At 42.3% G+C, this 27,723-nt stretch overlaps 2 protein-coding genes across 2 annotated transcripts; one reads left to right on the forward strand and one right to left on the reverse strand.

The window, feature by feature from the left end:
- The first annotated feature begins 871 nt into the window (after positions 1-871).
- Positions 872-2,364, forward strand: LOC106569247 (E3 ubiquitin-protein ligase RNF152). Its single transcript, XM_014140429.3, has 2 exons — positions 872-1,093; positions 1,324-2,364. Exon 2 carries the CDS (start codon positions 1,520-1,522, stop codon positions 2,114-2,116), a length of 597 nt encoding a protein of 198 aa, XP_013995904.2. The 5' UTR covers positions 872-1,093; positions 1,324-1,519; the 3' UTR covers positions 2,117-2,364.
- A 204-nt stretch (positions 2,365-2,568) lies between these two features.
- On the reverse strand, positions 2,569-27,156 carry LOC106569274 (glutamate decarboxylase 1). The gene is made up of 15 exons (XM_045694108.2): positions 27,135-27,156; positions 26,113-26,253; positions 17,477-17,719; positions 12,081-12,171; positions 11,598-11,710; positions 6,827-6,942; positions 6,660-6,739; positions 6,508-6,562; positions 6,084-6,200; positions 5,819-5,883; positions 5,519-5,597; positions 5,164-5,313; positions 4,926-5,033; positions 4,740-4,829; positions 2,569-4,557 (listed from the first exon to the last, which is right to left on the reverse strand). The coding sequence occupies exons 1-15, from the start codon at positions 27,154-27,156 to the stop codon at positions 4,309-4,311; spliced, it is 1,719 nt and encodes a 572-aa protein (XP_045550064.1). The 3' UTR covers positions 2,569-4,308.
- Between the last annotated feature and the right edge of the window lie 567 nt (positions 27,157-27,723).

The following is a 27,723-nucleotide window of genomic DNA, read 5'->3' on the forward strand; positions in this document are numbered from 1 at the left end:
TTATGACACAAGGGTATTCAACCTGAATGAAACAATGTTATTACATAGCCCTTTGAGAATGAGAGCCTCCCCAAAATGTTTCTGACAATCACTAACTACCACATGAATTCATTATTATCTCTTTGGTCCTTTTTTGTGTAATTATTTGGCTCAAAATATGTTTGTGTGTGCTACTCAACCTGCATACAGTACTCTGAAGGATCAAAAAGAGACTTGTGAATGTTACCTGTATTTGGTCTGAGGACACCATTGAAATATTATATTAAAACTGGCAACTGGATTTATAGGACAGCAAAATAGTTGTTATTGCTTTGTGAGAATGCATGTTTGTGAGACTGCATGACTCCCTGTCAAAATAAAGGTTAAACAAAATGAGCTCCCACTCCTCACCTTTGACATCACCTACTAAGGAAATTACCTTGAAAACAGCATTATGGCCAGTTAAATGCAACAACCTTTCATGGCATTCAGTGTTTACATAGCCTTTAAAGTAGACACTAACTTTTGAACTTAATGATTTAGGCTATATGGTAGGAACGTGTGGCGTCATGTAATATTTTGCTTTCAAATTAAAGCTCCATCCAGCTATTCACAGAGCCAATGTCCACTTTTCTTTTCAGGTGATTATCAACTATATATAACCATTTCAAGTTAGTGGCAAAGCATTATCTTTGCATATGTAAAGTCCAAGGACTTTGTCTTAGAAAGCTCTAATTAAAGTACATTTTATTTTAGCAAACTTCAGCACTTAGGATAGGCTACTGCAGTAACTGTGGAAGGCAGGTTACAGAACTGTATCTCTACTGCCGCTGTTTAGAGGGATAATTTGACTGTGCTTGTGTGTCCTATTTAGAGAACCTGGTGAACTGGTTTGGTTGGTATGTCAGTACTTGCAAGAACTTGAAAACGTTTTGTGAGCTGCCATGCATTCTGTAACTCACAACTGATTCTTCAACTAAAAACTTCAACCTGGACTAAGCACATAAGATTGTCTTAAGATATTTTCAGCAACGTCATGCAGGAACTTCTCCTTAGGCTGCTGAGCGATAAAGATCTAGAGGTCAACATCCTTGCCAGTCCATACCAGATACAGGTTTGCTCATTATCTAGGCTTCTTTTATTTTTTGTTCAATGACAAAAATGGTTTCTTGTACTTTATCCTTATAGTGATACACAGGGTCTTGAAGGACACACACACCGAGACACACACAACACACACAGGGCAGGACATGACAATGTCGTCTTTTTCCTTTTTCAATATAAGTGATTTAATGAGGATTACTGAATCACACACTGACTTGACAAATGTTTTCTCTCTAATAGGGTAGATGGAGCCAGACATGGATTTAACTAAGTACTGTGACAACACAACTCTAAAGAAGAGGCGAGACCAAGAGCATGAAATGTCTGTGTGTCTCCCTCTGGATGTGCAATAATCCCTAATCTGCATATTCATACTGAGGGAACAAGACTGTGGTTTGACATCTTGTGCCCGTCATTGACACAACAGACCAAACTCATGATTATGGAACCTGTCTCACAACAAAGCCCCATGTTAGAATGTCAGATCTGTCTGAACTGCTACAATTTGCAGCACAGGCCCAAGCTCCTGGACTGCCAACACACCTGCTGCTCTGTGTGCTTGACCCAGATGAAGATGAGCCTGAGTGAGCTGCACTGCCCCTGGTGTCGCTCTGTCACCACCCTGCCACCTGGGGTCTCCGTCTCCCAGCTCCCAGATGACCCGGACACTATGGCCGTCATCTCTGTCCCATCCCCCCCAGAATACACACCTGTCTTCTTCAAACAGCTGCCTAGTAACACCTGCTACCTGTCTATAGACCAAGAGAGGGCTACAGTGCCTGGTGAACATTCAGGTAGGCACCTACTGGCTGGGCAGACAAAGGAGATGTCTCCCGTGCCTGTGTCTGATGAGGGAAGCCCAGGGTTGGGGGAGGAACATGGGGAGAGGGAGGAAGGTTGTTGTAAGAGCTCGTTCACGACCAGGGCAGGCTTAGTGGTTCTTCTGGGTTTTGTCCTACTCTTACTTGTGTACATTGTACTGCACAACATGAACTGTATTTACAAACGGTTCACCATGATATCCTGTGCCTGAAAGACTGGATACTAATAAGCTGTTTGGAATCTTTCTATCTCACTCCCCAAAATTACAGGACATTGTCACAATGCCTGTATTCAGGCTATTTCTTAACCAGAGATAGTGCTGTCGTATTGAGGGAAGAAATGGTTGTTATACTTTGTTTTAGGAATGTGTACAGTTATAATGATGAATTTGAATTTTTCTAAGGATTTTTCATATTTTTGTGCAATAAAGAGTTAAAACGTTATAACCAATCACCATTATTCCAGCTTCTCTATTGTGATTCATTCAAAAAAGAAAAGAAAAAAATCCTACTTGTGTTCATTCATATGAGAAACATAAAAACTGACCCATTTTAGAGCTCGGGATTGGATTTGTTCAAGTCTTCCTTTTTACCTACAGATGTTAGTGATGGACTTTTTAGTGAAATTTTACTCTGAATTTTAGGCAAAACACAATGACGGCAATATGATTAAACACTTTAATAACCTTTCAGTTGATACAATTACTAAATTACAGAGTCAACTGTTGCCTACTTAACATTCATATTTTGAAATGTTTGAAATATCAAACTTGAGAAATTATATATAAAAATGAAACCATGCTCATTGTCCCCTTAGATATACAGTGCATTCAGAAAGTATTCAGACCTCTTGACTTTTTCCACATTTTGTTACGTTACAGCCTTATTCTAAAATGGATTCAATTGTTTTTATTCCTCATCAATCTACACACAGTACCCCATAATGACAAAGCAAAAACAGGTTGTAGACATTTTAGCAAAGTCAGGGTTCTGGCTGGGCAACTCAAGGACACTCAGAGACTTGTCCCAAAGCCACTCCTGCATTGTCTTGGCTGTGTGCTTAGGGTTCTTGTCCTGTTGGAAGGTGAACCATTGCCCCAGTCTGAGGTCCTGAGCGCTCTGGAGCAGGTTTTCATCAAGCATCTCTCTGTACTTTGCTCCTGTCATCTTTTCCTTGATCCTGACTAGTCTCCCAGTCACTGCCACGGAAAAACATCCCCACAGCATGATGCTGCCACCAACATGCTTCACCGTAGGAATGGTGCCAGGTTTCCTCCAGATGTGACACTTGGCATTCAGGCCAGAGTTCAATCTTGGTTTCATCAGACTAGAGAATCTTGTTTCTCATGGTTTGAGAGTCCTTTTAGGAGCCTTATAGAAATGCCAAGCAGGCTGTCATGTTTTTACTGAGGAGTGGCTTCCGTCTGGCCACTCTACCATAAAGAACTAATTGGTGGAGTGCTGCAGAGATGATTGTGCTTCTGGAACGTTCTCCCTTCTCCACAGAGGAACTCTGGAGCTCTGTTTGATTGACCATTGTGTTCTTGGTCACCTCCCTGACCAAGGCCCTTCTCCCCTGATTGCTCAGTTTGGCCTGGCGGCCAGCTCTTCGAAAAGTATTGGTGGTTCCAAACTTCTTCCATTTAAGAATGATGGAGGCCACTGTGTTCGTGGGGACCTTCAATGCTGCAGAAATGTTTTGGTACCCTTCCCCAGAGCTGTGCCTCAACACAATCCTGTTTTGGAGCTCTACGGACAATTCCTTCGACCTCATGGCTTGGTTTTTGGCTGACGTGTACTGTCAACTGTGGGACCTTATATATACAGGTGTGTGCCTTTCCAAATCATGTCCAATCAATTGAATTTACCACAGGTGGACTCCAATAAAGTTGTAGAGACATCTCAAGAATGATCAATGAAAACAAGGTTCACCTGAGCTCAGTTTTGAGTCTCCTAGCGAAGGGTCTGAATACTTATGTAAATAAGGTATTTCTGTTTGTTTATTCTTATAAATGTACAAACATTTCTAAAAAACAGTTTTTCCTTTGTCATTATGGGGTATTGTGTGTAGATTAATGAGGATAAAAAAATTATTTAATCAGTTTTAGAATAAGGCTGTAACGTAAAGAAATGTGAAAAAAGTCAAGGGGTCTGAATACTTTCCGGATGCGCTGTGTAGGCTACAATATTGTTGTACACAAATAAAATGAATTTAGGATATTAACTGGCTACATTCTAATGATTCCCTGATACTCTGGAATACAAAAATCATATTTGTATATATTTTTACATAAGAAGGACTGTAATTACACAACAAAACATTTCAGAACAATTAGTACGTATAGAGATATATTTAGTTTTCTGATTGTTTTTACCCATTTTCCTCTAAATGCATGTTTTACAGTTAATCTGAGCCACAATCAGATTCATAAAGTGGTCTCAAACCTGATTCACAAATTGGTCTCAATCCTGATGCATTCTGCATGTCATGACCAAGAGAAGCGATCTCCTCCAAGAGGTAGTCCACATCCTCTGTCTGTGTGGCTGGGTTGGAGAAGACACATCGGAAGAAGTTAACTTTGTCTCCAAGCGGCTGATAACCAATCATGGCCATCCCCTGCTCCATCATCTTGGCTTTGATCTTTGGTGCCACCTTAGAAACCAAACAGTTATTTAGCTTTATAGAGTATGAACTGATGTCATAATGTGCTGGTGCTAGTAATGAATGATTACAGATACAGTATCTGCAGAATCTAATGGATAAAGAACCGAAAAGGTTGAATTAAGACGCATCTAATATATCACTAACATTAGAGATCCAAGGTGTAGCATTACCTCATGGAGTCTCCTGTTCCTCTCAGGACCTGGTGGCATGTTCCTCAGACTTGGTGGGATGTACCAGAAGCACACATTGCTGTGTTCAGGCTGCATTGGGATGTATCACAGATAAAAGGCTAACAACGATTCATCTCACTGAGGAATTATTCAATAACTACAAGGGACTTTAAAAAACAGACTTACTTTGCTTTTGAAGACGAGTTCAAAGTCTGGTCTTTGTTTAAGTTTGTCGAATAAGTGCTCAGCATTTTCCAAACATTTATTGACCTGTGATCCAAAGCCTTCTGAACCCTGAGAAGAGAAATATATATAGTATATATATATAAAACACTATAAATGTATCAAGGTGGGAATGAAATTAGTTTTATTTGCCATTTGATAAATAAATAAATATATAAATCCATGTGAGTATGTTACATACCTTGGCCTTCCACATGAGCCAGAGCTTGAAGACATCAACATGCCTGCCACACTGAATGGTCTTGTCTCCGGTGTCATAAGAGGTGTCGTAGTGCTTGTCAGTTTGGAAAAGGTATTCAGCACACATCTGATTGCAGTCTTTCAAGAGGCCCTGCTAGTGAGAAACCAGTAATTCCATTATGTGTGTGTGTCTCTGTGTGTGTGTCTCTCTCTGTGTGTGTGTGTGTGTGTGTGTGTGTGTGTGTGTGTGTGTGTGTGTGTGTGTGTGTGTGTGTGTGTGTGTGTGTGTGTGTGTGGTGCATGTAATGGTAATCTTGATGATGAATCTTTTAAATTCATAGCGTTAGACTACACACCCTTTTCTTCACCAGTATGGCTGAGCATTGAAGCGGAGCACCCATCATTTTATGAGGGTTCCAAGTCACAGACCAGGCTCTGTAATAAACATAATTCAAATAGACCTGCATGTAAGATCCAATCAAGGCAGAACTGTTGAGGGTCAATTCCATTTCAACTGTGAATGGAAACAGTAGCCCCCCAAATGTAATTGATCCTGGCTGTATGGTAGAGTGAAATTCATAAATCTATTATCCTTTTGGAGAGCTGTAGATTTTGGGTGTCCTCAAGTCTCTGTTCTCTCTGGTTACTGTACCTACCGTTCAATCCCTTGTAGTTTCACACGGTGCCGCTTGGACATCAACAGTCCTCCTCCCCAGGCTGCCTGTTAAGAAATAAAGAGAATTTAACTCTAAATACAATCTTATCTTTACATATAACAAATTCTTATGGGGACGGTTTCCCAGACACAAATTATGCTTAGTACTGGACTAAAAAGCATGCCCAATTAAAATATGTCAGAAATAAGGCTAAATCTGTGTCCGGTAAACCATGATGTATAGATGGATGCTATAAGGTAAATACATCAACATGCAGCCAGAGTCCATGGCTCTCACAGATGTCTGCGATGGCATTGAGAGGATCAAAGGCTCCGTACACAGTGGTGCCTGCTGTGGCATTGACGTAGAATGGGACACAACCCTGAAGAGAGAGAGAGAGAGAGAGAGATGACAAGAATCATGATGAATGTATTGACCTGTTCCTGTGAAATAGTCCCTGCCACACACTGGAGCTCTGGTAGCTCATTTTAGGAACCAGACAATGTTGTTGACTGGTAAACAGAAATTCTGATTTGAGCGTATTCTGTTGGGAGGGGGGGGGGGGGGGGGGGTCTGTTTCTTCCTAATTTGAATAAATCCATCCCTGGCTGAAAATATATGCTTTCATGTATTTAATTCACAGCCCTGTATCCCTCAGTTTGGCAAGAGCAGACTCATTCATCCATTACCTGATCTTTGGCAGTAATGATACTTGACTCCAATTCTGCAGGGATCATCTTTCCCCTTGAATAGTAAAAAAACAACATCACTCATTTATCTCTGATGATATTGTCAATGTTCACGATCAACAAATGCAAATCACTCTCCCCTCCTTGCTTACCGGTCATTACATTTCACCACCACAACATTTTCACTTCCTATCCCAAGGACTGCTGCAGATTTCTTGACTGAATAATGACTCTAGAGTAGGGAAAAAAGTATTTGTCAGTACATGTTTATAGATAATATGAATAAGCATGACCTAACATGAATACTGGTGATGCGTACATGTGCTGATGTGAAGAGGATTAGCCTGGGCAGAGCAGTCATCCCTTTGGTCTTCACTTCAGGGAAGAAGTGGTATCTGGCCAGTAGTACACTATACAGATTGGACATGGTCCCACCTGAGGAAATATATAAATTTTTATTTAATTTTTATTTAACCTTTATTTAACTAGGCAAGTCAGTTAAGAACAAATTGTTATTTACAATGACGGTCTACCAAAAGGCAAAAGGCCTCGTGGGGATGGGGACTGGGATTAAAAATAAAAATAAATTAAATAAAAATATAGGGCAAAACACACATCACGACAAGAGAGACAATACAACACAACATAAAGAGAGACCTAAGACGACAACATAGCATGGCAGCAACACATGACAACAGAATGGTAGCGACACAACATGGCAGCAGCACAACACGGTAGCAGCACAAAACAGGGTACGACCAACTGGGCACAGCCTTCCCTGTGGCTCAGTTGGTAGAGCATGGTGTTTGCAACACCAGCATGGTGTGTGCAACGCCAGGGTTGTGGGTTCGATTCCCACGGGGGGCCAGTACCAAAAAATAAATAAAAAAATAATGAAATGTATGCATTCACTACTGTAAGTCGCTCTGGATAAGAGCGTCTGCTAAATGACTAAAATGTAAAATGTAAAAATGTAAACAACAGCACAAAGGGCAAGAAGGTAGAGACTACAGTACATCACGCAAAGCAGCCACAGCTGTCAGTACCTTTAACAGAATGTGACTGGCAGAACGGGTGTTGTACAGTAGTTCTTCCTGTAAAAGTTGCGCCATACTGCTGCATACCTTGCGGGCTGCCGCAGAATTCTATGGCACGTTATTTCATTGTCAGCCATTGTTGCCATTAATGCTAGTTAGTGCTAGTTTGACCACCAGAGGGCATCTTTGAAAAGCATTTGATAGTCTTCAATATTGTCTGTACAAGAGAATTTAAAGCGATTGTAATCTGAATAAAGGCCAAAATAATATTTATAAAGGCCAACATATTTATTTCTGTTTTTAGAGGGAGAGAAACCAAAAGCCCAGCGTGCCTATTTTTTGGACAAGGACATCCCGGCCGGCCAAACCCTCCCTTAACCCAGACGACGCTGGGCCAATTGTGCGCCGCCCTATGGGACTCCCAATCACGGTCGGATGTGAATGGAGGATGAGGGCCGCAGTAGATATCTCAGATAGGGGGGAGTGAGGCCTAAGAGGGTTTTATAAATAAGCAACAACCAGTGGGTCTTGTGACTGGTATACAGAGATGACCAGTTTACAGAAGAGTATAGAGTGCAGTGATGTGTCCTATAAGGAGCATTGGTGGCAAATCTGATGGACAAATGGTAAAGTACATCTTGCCGCTCGAGAGCACCCTTACCTGCCGATCTATAAATGATGTCTCCGTAATCTAGCATGGGTAGGATGGTCATCTGAATCAGGGTTAGTTTGGCAGCTGGGGTGAAAGAGGAGCGATTACAATAGAGGAAATCAAGTCTAGATTTAATTTTAGCCTGCAGCTTTGATATGTGCTGAGAGAAGGACAGTGTACCGTCTAGCCATACTCCCAAGTACTTGTATGAGGTGACTACCTCAAGCTTTAAACCCTCAGAGGTAGTAGTCACACCTGTGGTGAGAGGGGCATTCTTCTTACCAAACCACAAGGTACAAGGTACTCTCTTCGTTCGCTGGACTTTATCCTGCTAACTGTTCCAAATGTCGAAACTGAATTTGGTAAAATGGCTTTTATATACTCTGCGCCATCGTCTTGGAACGCCTTACAAAATACTTTTAAACTGGAAGAACTTGTCCCGATTGGTATTTTTAAATCACTGATGAATGATCTTGAGACTGATTCCCTGACCTGTCAATGTTTTTCATTTGCTGTTTTTGATTTTGTTATACTCTTGTGAATTCTATGGTTTTTACTAGATTACTTGTAGTTTTTCATGTTGTTTGTCTGTAATTTTTGTAATGACTTGGTGCTGCCTATCTTGGCCAGGATGCTCTTGAAAAAGAGATATTAAATCTCAATGACCCCTTCCTGGTTAAATAAAGGTTTAATAATAATAATAAATAAGGGCAGAGAAATCTTGTTGGACACTAAGAAAGCTTTGTTGTAAAGCGTTTAACCCAAAATCCGGGGAGGGGCCAGTATAAGATTGTATAATCTGCATATAAATAAAGGACTAACTGCGGCTGCCTTCCAAGCAATGGGAACCTCCCCAGAGAGGAGAGACAGGTTAAAAAGGTCAGAGATAGGCTTGGCGATTATAGGGGCAGCAATCTTAAAGAAGAAAGGGTCTAAACCATCTGACCCAGATGTTTTTTTGGGGTGAAGTTTAAGGTGCTCCTTTAGCACCTCGGACTCAATGACTGCCTACAGGGAGAAACTTTGTAGTGGGGCAGGGGAAAAAGAGGGAGGAACATCGGGGCTAGTCGCATTAGTGGGAGATGAGGAAATGTTTGACGGGCAAGGAGGCATGGCTGAGTCAAATACGAATCCGGCCTTAATGAAGTTGTGATTAAAGAGCTCAGCCGTGTGCTTCTTGTCAGTAACAACCACATCAACTTTAAGGGACATGGGCAGCTGTGAGGAGGAGGGTTTATTCTCCAGGTCTTTAACCGTTTTCCTGAACTTCTTGGGGTTAGACCCATACAGAGAGAGAACTACTCCTTAAAGTAACTACACATTGGCCTTCCGAATAGCCTGAGTGCACTTATTTCTCATTTGCCTGAACGAGAGCCAGTCAGCCAGAGTATGCATGTGCTGAGCCTTTCACCAAATGCAGTTCTTGAGGTGGAGTAACTCTGCAAGATCATGGTCAAACCAGGGGCTGAACCGGTTTCTAATTCTCATTGTCTTTATGGGGGAGTGTTTGTTAACAATATCACTGAAGATATCAAAAAAGAAGGTCCAAGCTTCTTCGACAGAGGGAATCAAGCTGATTCTGTACCAATTTACAGAGGCCAGGTCATGAAGGAAGGCTTGCTCATTAAAGTGTTTTAGCAAGCTGTCACAGGCGTCAAAATGAGTAAACCAAGGTGCAGCGTGGAATATGTTCATCTTGATGTTTAATGAAAGAATGAACACTTACAAATTAAACACAAATGACAGCAGACAGTTCCGTCAGGTACTCACAACTAAACGGAAAAGAACTACCCACAAAACCCAAAGGAAAAACAGGCTGCCTAAGTATGGTTCCTAATCAGAGACAACGATAGACAGCTGCCTCTTGTTAGGAACCATACTCGGCCCAACACGAAGAAATACAAAACATAGAATGCCCACCCCACACCCTGACCTAACCACATAGATAAACAAACCCTCTCTCTCAGGTCAGGGCGTGACACAAGCATCTATGACAAATCAGGACAGGATGTTTCACTGAGCAGCCATTACGAACCCAGGCTGTTAAACAGTGATCACTAAGGTCATTACAGAAAATACCAGACTGGTACTTATTTGTGAGGATTATTTGTGAGGATAACATCGAGGAGAGTAGCCTTTTCTGGGTGTTTGGAGTCATACCTTGTGGGATTGGTAATTATCTGAGAGAGATTTAGAAAGTCTAATTGCTTTAGGACTTGGTCAGGTGGTTTAAGCATGTCCCAGTTTAGGTTACCTAGCGGGACAAATTCAGACTTAGTGTAAGAGCCAGGAGAGAGCTTAGGGCAGGTAGGGTACAGGCCGGTGCTGATGGAGGACGATAACACCCAGCAACAGTCAACGAAGAGCTATTTGAAAGTTTAATACTTAAAACCATCAAATAAAATTGTTTGGGGACAGACTTGGTGGAGACAACCGAGCACAGAAGTTGATTTTCGGTAAAGATTGCCACTCCCCCACCTATGGAAGATCTGTCTTTCCGAAATAGGTTATAAACAGAAAGGTTAACATCAGTATTCAAAACACTCTTTCTTAATCACGTCTCAGTAATGACCAACACATCTGGATTGGAGCTGTGAACCCACCCTTTCAATTGATCCAATTTAGGTAATAAGCTTTTCCTTTTTTAAATGTAATCTTTATTTACCTAGGCACGTCAGTTAAGAACAAATTCTTATTTACAATGCCAGCCTAGAAACAGTGGGTTAACTGCCTGGTTCAGGGGCAGAACGACAGATTTTTACCTTGTCCGCTCAGGGATTCGATCTAGCAACCACTCGGTTACTGGCCCAATGCGCTAACTGGCCCAATTGCCTAACCACTAGGATACCTGCCGCCCCAAAAGCTTCTAGTGTTAACGTGCAGAAAACCCAGGCTTTTATGAGAGCTGAAATCAGTGAAGCAGATATCAGAGCACAAGTCAGAATTGTGGCTAGCAACAGTATGGGCCAGGGTGTACATGCACATTTCCAAATATCATCAACAGTAATACAATCAAGGCACGGCAGAGGACAGGGACAGCTCAGCAGTGTTGATTTATTACATTTGAATGTGCATTAGATGGCAACAGGATCATATTATACAGCAATTTCATCAGGTAGCATGAATACAAAGCCGGCGAGAGGTGGTTAGAATAGGATGGGGCCAAAAGTCTGTGTAACCAATAGAGAGTACTCTATTATAGGTGGAAATCTCACTAAGAGATTGTCTTAAGCTTATAATTTCATTGAACTTCATAACACCTAAACAATATATCCAAAATTAAGAGGACACAATGAACCAATTCAATGAAAGTAACAAGGGTAAATGTAACAAAGTGTATGTTTGTCATTGGCTACATTGTTTGTATCGATAGTAAGGTCAGAATGCAGCTAACACTGTACCTGGACAGAAAACACCATCCCCCTCTTCCTCTGACCAACCCACAATCTCCTGCATCTTCCTCAGTAGAACCTCCTCCATCAGAATGAACACTGGGGACACTTCATAAGTAAACCTAGAAAAAAGGTTTTACACTTTAACTCATATTGCAGAATGACATTTACCGGAGGACAGATCACACCATAGGCCATACACTCTTTGAAAAAAAGGTGCTACCTTGGACCTAAAAGGGTTCTTCGGCTGTACCTCTTTTTTTGTACATTTCCCCCCTGGGTGCACATTTAGTTTTTTGCCCTAGCACTACACAGCTGACTCAAATAATTAAAGCTTGATGATGAGTTTTTTTGGTTGCTTCCAATTGGCTCATTCATTCCTCCTCCTCTCCCTTGTAACTATTCCCCAGGTCGTTGCTGTAAATGAGAATATGTTCTCAGTCAACTTACCTGGTAAAATAAGGGTTAAATAAAAAGGAATGTAAATGTTACATGTTTGTGTTGGCGGTAGACGTCAGCCATTCCCCGGCTAGACCGATGACATCCAGCCCTGAAGACAGCTGATTGAAGAAGCGTGGGTGACCTGGGGACAGATGAAGACATTCTGGAACATTCTACTAATCTATAATGTCTATGATATCTATAATGTCAGTCATTCCCATGGCCAGAACCAATGACATACTGGTACATGGAGTATGGGGGGTAACTGTACACATATTTGTACTGGACCGTACGGTACTGGGACTTCGGTTCCCGAATGAACACATAAAAAACCACACAAAAAAACACTAGGCCTACAGTATAAGCTTAGAGTAAATCTGAGCTGAAAAAGAACATTTCAGGCTATTCTGTTAAAACAAATAGAGCATATGCACATGTTGTAATAATATTTCACACATTCCTTTTGCAGCCAGTAACTAGATCTGTATGATGGAGAGTGGTTGGGTCGATAAACAAGGAGGATTCTACATCATCGTTTAAGAACATTTTGACTTCCCAGTAGATTACAACAGCAATGTACAGAGAGAATATGTCGACACTGATCAACGAGAATAGCCCGTGTAGCTGTCAACACCTCAAACATGTTGACACATTTATGCCGACACAGACGTAAAACTAACCTTAACCCCTAACCCAGCATTTCCCAAACTCGGTCCTCGGGACCCCAAGGGGTGCACATTTTGTTTTTTCCCCAAACACTACACAGTTGATTAACATTATCATAGCTTGATGATTAGTTGATTATTTGAATCAGCTGTGTAGTGCAAAAACCAAAACGTGCACCCCTTGGGGTTTGGAAAACCCTGCCCTAACCCTAGCCTAGCTAACGTTATCCACCTAGCTAACGTTAGCATTAGTGACGTAGCTAACCTTAGCCACAACAAATTGGAATTCATAACATATCATATGTTTTTCAAATTTGTGATATATTGTACGCAATTCGTAACTTATTGTACGAATTGAAATTCATAACATGTACAAATTGTAATTCGCAACATATCATACCAAATGGATGATGGACATCCACAAATGAATACATACCATGTGAAACTTAACATATCATACTAATTGGAATGTCCCAGATTTAAATGTAATATGTTACATCTACTCCTGAGTCCAGGTTGGCCTACATCACCCCCAAAACGAAGAAGAAAAAAAACAGCACAACTTTGTCTCCCCTCTGCAATAAGGGAGAGTTGTCTATCAGTTTTTTTGCTGCTTTGGGGAGGGTAGTGAGTTTTTTCCCCCTGGTTTGCATTCTCTCTTTTGCATATAGAATTTCTTCCATTCTATCCATATTTCCTCATCTGCTTGCATGCGCCTCCCCTATATCAAGGTGTTTTAATACATCCCTTATGCAATATGCTTTTCCGTGCGCTAACTTTTCTTATAAACTGGGTGGTTTGAGCCCTGAAAACTGATATACCACAGATATGACAAAACATAACTTTTTACTGTTCTAATTATGTTGGTAACCAGTTTATAATAGCATTAAGGCACCTCTGGGGTTTATGGCCAATATACTGTACCACGTTGCATTGTGCTTATGAACAACCCTTATCCGGGGTATATTGGCCATATACCACACCCCCTCGGGCCTTATTGGTTAACTATACCACAGGTCAATATACAGCCGAAATGTCAACCCTGCCGTCTCTCTTCTCAGAGTGACAATAATGGTAGGTGGATCGTTTGTCCAGATCTGCAATAGGCTAACTAGCAATCATAGCACACATAAAAGCATTCAAAGCTGCATCAATTTTCAATATGAATCCACAAGAACAAATAGGAATAGCTGAGGAGAGGCCAAGTGCATCAATGCACATGAAAGAACAGTGGTAGCCTGATTACCAACGACATTGAGACAGACTACAGGGAGGAGGTGAGGGCCCTGGTGGAGTGGTGCCAGGAAAATAACATCTCCTTCCATGTCACCAAAACAAAGGAGCTGATCATGGACTTCAGGAGACAGCAGAGGGAACACGCCCCCATCCACATCGATGGGGCCGCAGTGGAGAGGTGAAAAGCTCCTTGGGGTACACATCACTGACAAACTGAAATGGTCCACCCACACAGACAGTGTGGTGAAGAAGGCGCAACAGCGCCTATTCAACCTCAGGAGGCTGAAGAAAGTTGTCATGGCCCCTAAGACCCTCACAAACTTTTACAGATGCACCATTGGAATATATCACCACCGAGTATGGCCCTCCAGGACATCTACAGCACCCGTTGTCACAGGAAGGCCAAGAAGATCATTAAGGACCTCAGTCACCCGAGCCACGGCCTGTTCACCACGCTACCCTCCAGAAGGCGAGGTCAGTACAGCTGCATCAAAGCTGGGACCGAGAGACTGAAAAACAGCTTTTATCTCAAGGCCATCAGACTATTAAATAGCACCACTTGCCTCCGCCGGCCTCCGGCCAGTACCCCTAGTCACTGTCACTAGCCGGCTACCACCCGGTTACTCTAACATGCACCTTAGAGGCTGTTGCCCTATGTACAGTACATAGTCATGGAACACTGGCACTTTAATAATGTTTGACAGAACACTGCGTACTCAGTTGTTGTGTATTGTTAGATATTACTGCACTGTTGGAGCTAGGAGCACAAGCATTTCACTACACCCACAGTAACATCTGCTAAATATGTGTATGTGACCAATACAATTTGATTTGATCTTGTTTAGGGACAATAAAATTATTTTACCTAGACTAGCCTACAACACCACAATGCAATGAATAATTGCATTATTGTTTTCAAGTGAGTACAAAATTCTACTCTTGGCTGTAGTGAAATTTTTGAATAACGTGCAAAAGCCCTGTGATATGAATGTTTCTTTACGTTTGGATCAGTTGTGGGGCTACTCTCGACAGTGTATAAGGTCTAGAAAGGCACAGTAGCAGGCCAGTATGGCTGTATTTTTACATCTGATTCTGATATGTGCGATCTGTTGCAGATCATTATTCTCCCAAGTCGTCCTATAATAATGTGGCCATATAGACGAGTTGGCTGATAATGTCACGAAAACTATGTTCGCTTCCATGGGGGAGAAGTCAGCCTGTTGTTGTGATTCTGTTGTTCTGATTCTGGGTTGCCAGATTGCTAGCAAGAATGACAAGAAACTGCCATGTGGGGAAATGTAAGTGGCTCATTTTCAACTTGTTTCAACTTGTGTTTTGACTGATTTCACATGAATGCTAATATGGCAAAAATTTGCTAGACAGTTAACCACCAACTGTAACAATGTATTTGAGCGACAACAAGTGGTTATTGTGAAAATGTATGTATGTTTTCAATAAACATTGGAGACAAAATATAGCTTACATATAGCTTACAACCAGGCACAATGTTCTAATCTGATTAGGCTACTTCTAAAGTCTCCTGTAGGCATGTGCAAGTTTGTCCTAAATATAATTCTAGCATCCTCAAAATGGCTTGACATTAACCAGGTTTCCATCCATCCTTTTAATGTGAGTAAAGTACATGCTGGATAAAGCATTTCATGACCAGCCTGATGTAAACAGCTAGCTAATTTGTTGGTAAACTTTCCAAATGTCAACAAAACAAAATACACTTAACAAGGTGGGATATTTTTGTGTCTGTAAAATGAATTATGCAAGAAATGGTAGTAGAAAATCTTTAATGCTCAAATATTGATATAATAACCATCATATCCATATCCGGGTTGCGTTAGAGTACAGAAATCTGCATTTTAAACCATTTCACCTGCGTTTTATATTGAAAGTCAAGAGTGTTTCTTTTGCTTCAATAGAGTGACCAGGGAACGTGCAACTATAGTTTTCCTTCACAGAAAATACTTTAGTGCAACACATTCTGCAGAAAATAGCTTCATTTTCATCAGCCGACAATATAAATGCAACACTATTTGGCTAACAGCCAAGTAAATTAGCTTACAATGAAAATTCAAGGTATTTTGAGCAAAAACTATGCATGGCCATCATATTTCTAATGTTTATCATAGATGGAATGTAGCCAGCTACACTTCCTAATGTTTTGTTTGAAATAATTTTTTTACCAGAGGAACACAGAGAAAAGTAGCTACACATCAGTCAGAGTGTTGTTTGATGATAGCTGTCTGATGATAGAATGTGAATTAGTGAATTCTCATCCTAAGTGAAGAAGCGCAACTGAAGCACAAAATGAGTCTAATGCCAAACAGAAATGACAATAACGCCTTGATCACACCTACAGTGGCGTTGTGTTTTGGTACTCCAGAAGTACATTCATTTCCAATGGAACACTGTGTTTCCATGGCAGCATTGCAGCATTGAGTTGCAGAGGCAGTTGCAGTGTGTTCTGTGTGGTGCATATGTTGGATTAATCGAACTTATGCATCGAATTGTATTTGTAGATGGCTTGAGAGAAATGGTAGCAGATGAATGTTGAACTTTTGTTGCACACATATCCAGATGATGCTTCGTACCATTTTGCGCATTGATGCTGTATGTGTGGTCAAGGCGTGAGAAGCATTTTAGACCTGCGTTTACAAAACGCAGCAACATATTTCTTATTGCTGTCGTTTTTTTCAGCGTAAAAAAAGCTGAATTCTGCGTTAACGCAACCCCTGATATCGAAGTGAACTTTGAGTCGTGAGATGATGTGTTGTGTCCTCTAGACTCCAGGAAGCAGACAGTTTATTAGGCTACAGATGAAATGGTGAAAGTGCACCCGATGAGCTTGATGCTCCTTTCAGTAGATATCGAACTGTCCCTTACGAACTTCTCCCTCTCGCACCCATTTCAGCAAACAGGTGGTACCCGCTCTATATAAGCAAGCTAAAGCCAAAGTTGTCAATGAATTGGCCAATGCACCCTGGGTTGCACTTATTGCAGATTGATGGACCTTCAGGTCTACAGAGAGCTACTTAACAGGGACAGCCCATTACATTACCCCAGAGTGGGAAATGAGAAGTACCTGTGCTGCAGACATGACCCCTTTATGAGTGTCACACAAGTCTGCATATTTTTCTCTTTTTAAGAAAACATTACAGCATTGGCCTATAAAATATCGGAGCCATGTTTACATATTGATTTCGCAGGCATATTGCACTTTATTTTAATGGTGTTGTTGATGAGTAATCATGTGTTTTCATTAAAGACAATACAACAAGTGTTAGTATTCCTGATTGTGCTGTCATCAAGCATTATGACTCATGATCATCTGGAATCAGGAGTACCAACACTTTGTATTTTCTTAAATAAACAAAAAGGAACTACATTAACTGTTGGCATTTCATTTTCTCGCTGTACCGGAACTGAACCCTAACCCCAAAACTGCAATATGTACTGAACCTTGGGCTTTGGGCTTGAACCGTTACACCCCTAATGGAGTACGTTTGGCAAAACAGTCGACAGCTCTTACAGTACCTGTTTTGACTCCATACTTCAAGGTATCCCTGCAGTCGACCAGGAGTTGTTCCAGGTTCTCGGGCTGGTCTGGGAGCTCCAGACTGAAGCCCTCCAGGCCCTCTCTGAGTTGGTGAGGGTGGTGGAAGTCCAGGACTTTGGAGCTCCGTCTGAACGACTTGCAGACATAGCTGAGGAGAATGTTCACCAGCTCTTGGAAGAAATCTTTGGTTGTGTCCTCACCGCTGAGAGCAGGGAGTAGATCTAAACATAAAGGGACACTGTCAGGGCTCTAAATGAACTTTTTAAATTGGTAGTCAGTGCTCATCTTTAAATAATTAAGAGCATCAAAAAGTATTTAGGAGCACCATAAAAAGGTATTGATTTCAATTGATTTAGCCTATAGGCCTGAGAGCACATCCAGGAGCAGCTTTTCTTTTTTCCAGTGCCATCTTAAAGCATACTGGTGGTCGAGTTACCAGGTTGTTAGTCAGCTAGGTAACATGACTGGACAAGGTTGTTTGTTATCTAACAGTTAGCGGCCCGCTAGTAGTTTAAAAAGGTCCAGAACACATGTATTTAAAGAAAAATATATTTGTTCTGGTAATATGATTCATGTTAGGCTACCTAATGCTAAAGCGGCCCACAAGACCCTACAGGTATTAGTCAAAGCTTATGAATATTATATGTGAATTTCCATATATCAATTACACTACCAAAAGGGTTGAATTGTTCAGCAATATGTGCAGTGAATGCTAACATGGCTTTTGTGGTGAAAGGTACATAATGTATTTATTTTAATCTCGCTATCAGGCCCCTGTATGCTGTGACATGAGCCTGGATGGTGACACATCTTCTTCAAGCTGCCTGACTGAACACTGGGGCCTTCAGTGGTACCAGAAGCAAAGGCTGGGAATACAGCAACAGTCTCTCTTTCTCTGTCTCACAGCCATTCTGTCAACATGTATTGTATTAACCACTCAAATTCATGCAAACTGCAGACGCAAGCACTGACTTACACTGAGTATACAAAACATTCCTTATACTGAGTTGCACACTTATTTGCCCTCAGAACAGCCTCATTTTGTCAGGGCATGGACTCTACAAGGTGTTGATGCTGACCCATGTTGACTCCAATGCTTCTGACAGTTGTGTCAAGTTGGCTGGATGGCCTTTTGGTGGTAGACCATTCTTGATGCACACGGGAAACTGCTGAGCGTGCAAACCCAGCAGCGTTGCAGTTCTTGATACACTCAAACCAGTGCACCTGGCACCGACTACCATACTCCGTTCAAAGGCATTTAAATTTTTTGTCTTGCCCATTCACCCTCTGAATGGCACATATACGCAATCCATGTCCCAATTGTTTCAAGGCTTAAAAATCCTTCTTTAATCTGCCTCCTCTTCATCTACACTGATTGAAGTGGATTTAACAAGAGACATCAATAAGGGATCATAGCTTAACCTGGATTCACCTGGTCAGTCTGTCAAGGACAGAGCAGATGTTCTTAATATTTTGTACACTCAGTGTATATTTGGCATTGTGTTTTAGGTTATTGTCCTGCTGAAAGGTGAATCTGTCTACCAGTGTCTTTTGGAAAGCAGACTGAACCAGGTTTTCCTCTATATTCTACATGTCCCATTCTTTAATCTTGTCTGGAATATGTATTTTAGTTGACACCCCAATGATGTGTCTGATATACACTGAACAAAAAATGTAAAAGCAACATGTAAAGTGTTGGTCCCATGTTCCATTAGCTGAAATAAAAGATCCCAGAAATTGAACTGTAAAATCAGTTCAATTAGTAAAATCTTTGAAATTGTTCCATGTTGTATTTATATTTTTGTTCAGTGCATTCGGAAAGTATTCAGACCCCTTCCCTTTTTCCAAATGTTGTTACGTTACAGCCTTATTCTAAAATAGATTAAAAAATGTATTCCTCATCAATCTACACACAATACCTAATAATGATAATGTGGTGAAAAACAGATCTGGGGAAGGGTACCAAAACAATTCTGCAGCATTGAAGTTCCCCAACAACACAGTGGCCTCCATCATTCTTAAATGGAAGAAGTTTGGAACCACCAAGAATCTTCCTAGAGCTGGCCACCCGGCCAAACTGAGCAATCAGGGGGAGTCACTCTGACATATCTCCAGAGTTCCTCTGTGGAGATGGTAGAACCTTCCAGAAGGACAACGATCTCTGCAGCACTCCACCAATCAGTCCTTTATGGTAGAGTAGCCAGACGGAAGCCACTCCTCAGCAAATTGCCTGCTTGGAGTTTGCCAAAAGGCTAAGGTTCCTTTATAAACAAGATTCTCTGGTCTGATAAAACCAAGACTGAACTCAAAGTACAGTGAGATCCTTGATGAAAACCTGCTCCAGAGAGCTCAGGACCTCAGACTGGGGTGAAGCTTCACCGTCCAACAGGATAATGACCCTAAGCACACATCCAAGACAACGCAGAAGTGATTTCGGGACAAGTCTCTGAATGTCCTTGAGTGGCCCAGCCAGAGCCTGGACTTGAACCCGATCGAAGATCTCTGGAGAGACCTGAAAATAGGTGTGCAGTGACGCTCCCCATCCAACTTGACAGAGCTTGAGAGAATATGTAGAGAAGAATGGGAGAAACTACTCAAATACAGGTGTGCCAAGCTTGTAGCGTCATACCCAGAAACACTTGAGGCTATAATCGCTGCCGAAGGTGCGTCGACAAAGTACTGAGTAAAGGGTTTACTTATGGAAATGTAATATTTCAGGTTTTTTTATTTTTATAAATTTGCTAAAAATATATATTTTTTAAACTATTTTTGCTTTGTCATTATGGGGTATTGTGTGTAGATTGATGGTAAAAATTTTTTTTTAATACATTTTAAAATAAGGCTGTAACATAGCAAAATGTCGAAAAAGTAAAGGGGTCTGAATTCTTTCCGAATGCACTTTATCAGATTGATAAATATGTGTACTACTTATTAGTATTTTTTTTCTAAAAGATTAGTATTTTTTTTCCCACTTAACCCCTAAACTCGACAATGTTAGCCACCTAGCTAACGTTAGCCACAACAAATTGGAATTTGTAACATATCATACGTATTGGAAATTTGTAACATATTGTACAAATTGTAATTCGTAACATATCACAAATTAATACATACCATACTAAATTGAGGGAGACAGACTTACATTTACTATGTTTTGTCTACTTCTGCGTGTGTACAGGAACACAATTCCCAGGGAGGATAGAAAGTATTACTGACGACTGTATCAGTAATGTGTTTTCAGACCCTCCCTTAGTCATATTCTCACGGGGCAGAAATCTCAGAGTTCATTTGGTAAACTCTGATTTACCACCACAAAATACCCCCACACAACATCTCCTTGAGCCTCTACCGGATGGAAACTACAAGTGTAATTGCTGCACTCAATGCAATGGCACTTACAAATGTAGATCCTTCAAACATCCTCAAACAGGGAAACAGATCACAATCAAAGGTGTTATCACGTGCGCCACTAAGGCAGTTATTTATCTTAGAACTTGTCCTTGTGGTAAAAATTGTGCGGGCAAAACGAAGCGTGAACTAAAATTACGAATCTCTGAGCATTGTAGCACCATTGTAATGAACACGAGGGGAGACAGAGAGCTGATTTCAAGCGTAGGGCGCAGCAGGTGATTATTGTAAAGGACCACAGGAGGAGGCAGGTAGCTGGGTCCAGGGGCAGGCAGAAAGTCATACACAGGGGGTCAGAAAAGGCAACAGTACAGGCAGGGAAAAGGCTAGTAACGTCATCCGGGAGATCAGGCAATAGGTTGATCCGATAGGCTAAAGTACAGGCAGGGAATAGGCAAAAGGCGTCGTTAGTGAGGCAGGCAAAAACTATCATACACGAGAGGATTAAATTACGGGAAAACCAGCGCTTCGAATAGAAGTATGTCACAAAACAAACAATACCTCACAATGATGGGGTGGAAAGAACTGAACTAAATAGTGTGTGATAATGACATACAAGTGTGTGAACAGGTGATCAGAATTAAGGTGATTGGGATCTGGAGAGTGAGCTGCGTTCAGGGGATCTATGTGTTTGAGAGTGTGAGTTGGAAGCAGACTTTACAATACACCCCCCCCCCCTCCCCCCACGGGTGTCTCTTAAAGGCTTAAGAAGCTAAGCAGAGGGCCTCTCCCAGGGACATGGAGCTGGGCGGTCAGGACGGTTACGGTGGAAAGCCAGGATCATGTCCTGGGTGGGGACCCAGGACCGTTCAGTGGGTCCGTACCCCTCCCAATCAACCACTCAGATGGCAGGCACAGTTCCGGGCTCTGCCTCCCATGGGAACACTAGGGTTGGTATCCGAGGACACACTGAAAAGGAGTGAGATGGAGAGAGGAATGCACTAGGGAGTTCTGTGCGTATTCGGCCCAGGCTAGATAGCAACTCCACTCGTGTGGTTGGTGGTTGCAGTGTTGACGAAGTTACTTCCCTATTTCCTGATTCAAGCGTTCTGTCTACCCGTTGGTTTGGGGATGGTATCCGGAGGCTGATGGAGACCCCAGTTGGTTGCAGAAGGCTCGCCACAACCTGGAGACTAACTGGAGTCTCCGATCCGAAACGATGTCTTCTGGGATCCCATACAGATACGAAACACCTGTTGGAACATGCACTCAGCCATTTCTATGGCATTAGGTAGATGCGGAAGGGGGATGAGTCGGGGATGAGTCTTGGAGAACCAGTCCACTACAACTAAAATAGTGAAGCCCGAAGTGTCTGGCAGATCAGTGAGGAAATCCATGGCAATGTGGGACCATGGTCTGTGTGGTGTAGGTAAATGTTCGAGCTTACCGGTAGGTAGTTGGCGAAGGCTCTTTGCCCATTCACAGACGGGACAGGAAAGAACATAATCTCGGACGTCTGCTGTTAGGGATGATCACCAGAAATTGCGTTTCAGTAGCTCCGTGGTCCGGGTGATCCCGGGATGGCCAGAACTCAGCGAGGTATGGCACCACTGCATTAGTTGGGGGTCTGACGGATGCCGGAACGCAGATCTTGCCTGCAGGGGTGCCGGGAGGTGCTGGATTGTATGTTTGGGCCCGTTAAGAACGGCTGTGACTTTGCCTTCATCCAGGTTGACCCCTCCTGGTGTCAACACGAAACCTAGGAAGGTTACCGTAGTAACGTGAAAGGCGCTCTTCTCAGCCTTGACATAACGATGGTGGTCCTGTAGCCATTGGAGGACCCGTTGCATGTGCTGTACGGGTTCTGCAATGGAATGAGAGTAGATGAAGATATTGTCAATGTACACGATGAGGAACTGGTTGATCATGTCCTGGAAAACTTCATTCATGAAGGACTGGAAGACTGTAGGAGCATTGGTGAGACCGTAGGGCATAACCAGGTATTCGTAGTGACCCCTAGCGGTGATGAACACCGTCTTCCACTCATCCCCACTTCGGATATGGACCAGGTTGTAAGCCCTAAGTAGGTCCAGTTTGGGGTAGATGGTAGCCTGTCCAAGTTGTTCTAGTGCGGCTGGAATCAGAGGGAAGCGATTCTTGATGGTAAGGTCAACGAGGGGTCGGTAATCTATGAAGGGATGGAGACTACCATCCTTTTTTTCACAAAAAGAAACTGATGCAGCCGGAGACATGGATAGACAGATGGATCCCATGTCAAGGGTCTCTTCTATATAGGTTCCCATAGCCTCATTCTCTGGGATGGACAAGGGATAGATCCGACCCTTAGGGGGCGATGCCCCAGGAAGGAGGTCGATTGTGCAGTCCTCCGGGCAATGAGGGGGCGGAATGGATGCCTTTTTCTTGCTGAAGACACTTTGGAACTGGGCATATACAGGTGGGATGTGGGTTGGAATGGCAGACTCCGATCCTTCTATAGAGGTGGCTCGGCAGGGTAGATTGAAGCAGTTCTTAAAACAGGCAGGAGACTATGACAGCAGTTCCCCTTGCCCCCAGGAAATGGCAGGGTCATGAAGGCTTAGCCAGGGGTGACCGAGGATGAGAGGTTCTTTAGGTGAAGACAACACCATTAACTAAATGATTGAAGGGGGGCAATCTGAAGGGTGATACTTGCGGTCATGCGAGTCACAAGACCAGTTCTGAGGGGATGTCCATTCAGCGCATTAATCCTAAGGGGAGGATTAACAGGGATTAGTTTGACTCTTAACTGTTGTGCCAATTGTTCATAAATGAAATTACCTGCCGCCCCCAAGTCCACTAGTCCCTCCAAACTGAGTTAGCAGAAAGAAGAGCCGGGATACCAAACTGCCTTTTGGTAATATTCAAAAAACGTAGAGGTGCTTACCCGGATGGAAGTGGAGGGGTTGTGGTCACCCCTTTGTGGGGGGGGCGAATGGGACAGCTATTGAGTAGATGGTTACTCTCTCCACAATAGAGGCACAGGTTTTCACGTAACTTCTGATGTCTCTTGGCAGGCATGAGAGGGGCGCAGCCGAGTTGCATGGGTTCGGGGCTATTAGACCGTGGTGGACGAGAGAAGGGTGTGGAAGACTCGCAGGCCATGGGCGACTATATAGGTCTTCGGTCCACCAGTAGGTTGCCAATGGAGAGTGACATCCGGATGTATTGGTTTAGGTCCATTAAATCTCCTCTTTAGGCCAGTTCGGTCTGTAACTCCCGATTAAGACCCCTCCGGTAGACTGTAAGGAGAGCTGGTTCACTCCATCCACTGCCAGCAGCCATGGTGCGGAACCCAAGGGCATACTCAGTGGTGGAGCGATGGCCCTGTCGCAGCTCACATAACAGGTCCCCGGTGTGACGACCTGAAACTGAATGGTCGAACACCTTGAAGAGGGCGTGGAAACGTGATTCAAAGGACAGATCAGAACTTTGAGCAGCCCATTGGGCTGTGACCCAATCCAGAGCTTTGCCTGTGAGTAGGGAGATTACGAAGTCCACCCTGTCTTTGTCACAGGTGAAGTCAGCGGGGTGATGGTCTATGTACAGGTTACATTGCATGAGAAATCCTTGACATTTCCCTGGGGAGCCGTATTTATTAGGCATGGATATGGGGGAGATGAACGAGAGGAGGCTGTGGCACCTGATATTGGTGATGCAGGAATGGTCTGGCAAAGGAGGTCGCAGAGATCATTGATTTGTTCCTCCTGTCGGGCTAGACTTAGCTGCAGCTCCGCTGAATCCATTCTGTAATGAACACGATGGGAGACAGAGAGCTGGTTTCAAGCGCAGGGCGAAGGAGGTGTTTATTGTAAAGGACCACAGGAGGAGGCAGGTACCTGGGTCCAGGAGCAGGCAGAAGGTCATCCACAGGGGTCCAAAAAGGCAAAAGTACAGGCAGGGAAAAGGCTAGTAACGTCATCCGGGAGATCAGGCAATAGGTTGATAACAGGAAATCCGATAGGCTAAAGTACAGTCAAGAAATAGGCAATAGGCGTCGTTAGTGAGGCAGGCAAAAACTATCATACACGGGAGGATTAAATTACGGGAAAACCAGCGCTTCGAATAGAAGCGTGTCACAAAACAAACAACACCTCACAATGATGGGGTGCAAAGAACTGAACTAACTAGTGTGTGATAATGACATACAGGTGTGTGAACAGTTGATCAGAATTCAGGTGATTGGGATCTATGTGTTTGAGAGTGTGAGCTGGAAAGCATCGAACACGTCCCCCTCCCTAGGAGAAGGGATGACCTTGACAATATATTGTTAAAACGAGAGGCCGTTTGGACTTTTCATTTAATTTGCTATCCATTGTAAATAATGTTTGTAGGCCTATGTGGCCAAATTGTATCTATGATCATATGTTATCCATTCATGCTTTTTTACATGTTCTATTTACAGTATATCTGTAAATAATCAACCAATAAAATCAAGCCACAGCCGGCCTGTGTGTGTCCTTTCAAACTATATAAACTATTATAAACTGGGTGGTTCGAGTCCTGAATGCTGATTGGCTGACAGCCGTGGTATAGCAGACCGTATATCGTGGGTATAACAAAACATTTATTTTTACTGTTCTAATTACATTGGTAACCAGTTTATAATAGCAATAAGGCACCTTGAGGGTTTGTGGCGTTGCGTTGTGCCTAAGAACAGCACTTAACCGTGGTATATTGGCCATTTACCACACCCCCACGGGCCTTATTGCTTAAGTGACCTGCAGTGTTTGTCAATATACCCTGACGAAGACAGCTTGGCTGTCGAAACGTTGGTTATTAAATTATTGCATCTGAGCTCCTAGAGTATGCGGCTGTCCTTTTTTTTCAAGTGTTCTACTCCAGTAGCCAGCACCTCGCCTAAACAGGTGTACATTTCTTTCACCTTCAGGATAGAAAGCCAGACCATGTTGATCTTGTATGTGTCTTCTACATCTGCATTGTTTGCTGTTTGGGGTTTTAGGCTGGGTTTCTGTATAGCACTTTGTGACATCGGCTGATGTAAAAAAGGTTTTATAAATACATTTTATTGACATGTGTCCCAAATGGCATCCTAGTCCCCACACTGCTCTACCTTTGACCCTATGGGCCCTAGTCAAACGTATGGCACTCTATAGAGAAAAAGGTCCCATTTGAGACGAAGACCTTGAGTGCAGTATAACTGATGAAAAGGCTAGCAGCAGTAGCTTTCATCAGCCTCATAATGCAGCTTTTGTTGGCCTGGCTTTACCTTTGTTGTATATGCAGCTGAAGTCCTTGGGTATGCAGGTGTTGTCACTTGTTTGTGGAGAGTTGATATTGTCAGAGGAGCTTCTCTGTTTACTCTCTGCCAAAATCTGCCCACCAGGTGTAGATTTTTCTGTGATGCTTTCTGGAACAAATAAACGCAGAGTACATGATGATCCGACACCAATATTAACATATCTACTGTATATTGTCATGAAGAATTCTTTGAATTTTGCCTGTAAAGTAGAGACTGAAGATTGAAGGAAAGCGTACTCGTCAGGTGGGGTGTGAGAGCAGTGTGGGAAGAAGCATCTTAGTAATTTATTGTAATTCTAATAAGAATAGAATGTCACCCGTATATTCATTGATTGAAACCATGTAAGCAACAGTAAACTCAGGCCATGTAATCAGGAGCAAAGTTTTGTGTGTAACCCAGTCTGCCCGTTTTGAAGGATCAGAATGGCCAGGGCCAGGTCAGAGAAATCAACAGACTGTCAAAAGATTGTGAGTCTGGCCTGGAGGGACGATTGTGTGTATGCAGTTTGTAGATACAAACTTAACAAAAGCAATCGCAACACATTATTAAAACTAAAAAGTAGTCTGACTTGTCCTTTGTCTCCACTCAACAATATCAAGCAAATACAGAGTACCCAACAAGATCACATGTTGCATATGTTATTTACATACCATGTGTACCATGTGAGTACAAAATATTGTTCAAATAGATTGATATGCTAACACACATACGATTTCTTATTCATAGATATCATAAGAAACTTGTAAAAAAAATAAAAAATAGCCTAAAGCCTTATCTCAGGGTTTACTGCTTTACCTGAGCGAATGTCTCAAAACACACACAAAATAATCACATCATGACATAACTGACATAACCCCATAGATATACCATAGATATACCATATATATACCATAGATATACCATAGAGATACCAGAGATATACCATAGAGATACCAGAGATATACCATAGACATACTTCTAAATAATTGATATACTCATTTGACTCTGACCTGGTAGCTGCAAGTAATCCATAATGTGTCCACATATGATTCAGTGCTGGGATAGAAGTTTATCCAGTATCTCACTGTTCCACTGCTGCCCCTCCATGAGATACACCTGGAATGGTTTTGTGGAATATATACCCCTTGGAGGAACTAGGCGTGGTGGTGGGAGCATTATGACACAAGGCTATTCAACCTGAGTGAAACAATGTTATTACACAACCCTTTGAGAATGAGAGCCTCCCCAAAATGTTTCTGACAATCACTAGCTACCACATCAATTCATTATGATCTCTTCTATCTTTTTTGGTCCTTTTGTGTGTAATTATTTGGCTCAGAATATGTTTGTGTGTGCTACTCAACCTGCATACAGTACTCTGAAGGATCAAAAAGAGACTGTTGTGAATGTTTCCTTTGATCTGAAGACATGATTGGAATAATATATTAAAACTGGCAACTGGATTTATATGACATTAAAATAATGATTATTGTTTGTGAGAGCATGTTTAAATGTCTAGCTCAATTTCTTTCTTGATACACATGGTTTTACTCATAGTAATGAATTACTTACTCTTGGAATGTTGGTAATATTTCTAAA

Source organism: Salmo salar, chromosome 14, assembly GCF_965601325.2.
Source record: "Salmo salar chromosome 14, fSalSal1, whole genome shotgun sequence".
Taxonomy (NCBI): Eukaryota; Metazoa; Chordata; class Actinopteri; order Salmoniformes; family Salmonidae; genus Salmo; species Salmo salar.

Bases quoted from the DNA above. Each gene is read 5' to 3' on its own strand.
- LOC106569247 (XM_014140429.3), top strand. From the start codon at position 1,520: ATGATTATGGAACCTGTCTCACAACAAAGCCCCATGTTAGAATGTCAG.
- LOC106569274 (XM_045694108.2), bottom strand. From the start codon at position 27,156: ATGGATTACTTGCAGCTACCAG. The intron at 26,254-27,134 runs GTCAGAGTCAAA...TATTTGTTCCAG, and splicing joins GGATTACTTGCAGCTACCAG to AAAGCATCACAGAAAAATCT. The intron at 5,034-5,163 runs GTATGTAACATA...TTCTCTTCTCAG, and splicing joins GGCTCATGTGGAAGGCCAAG to GGTTCAGAAGGCTTTGGATC.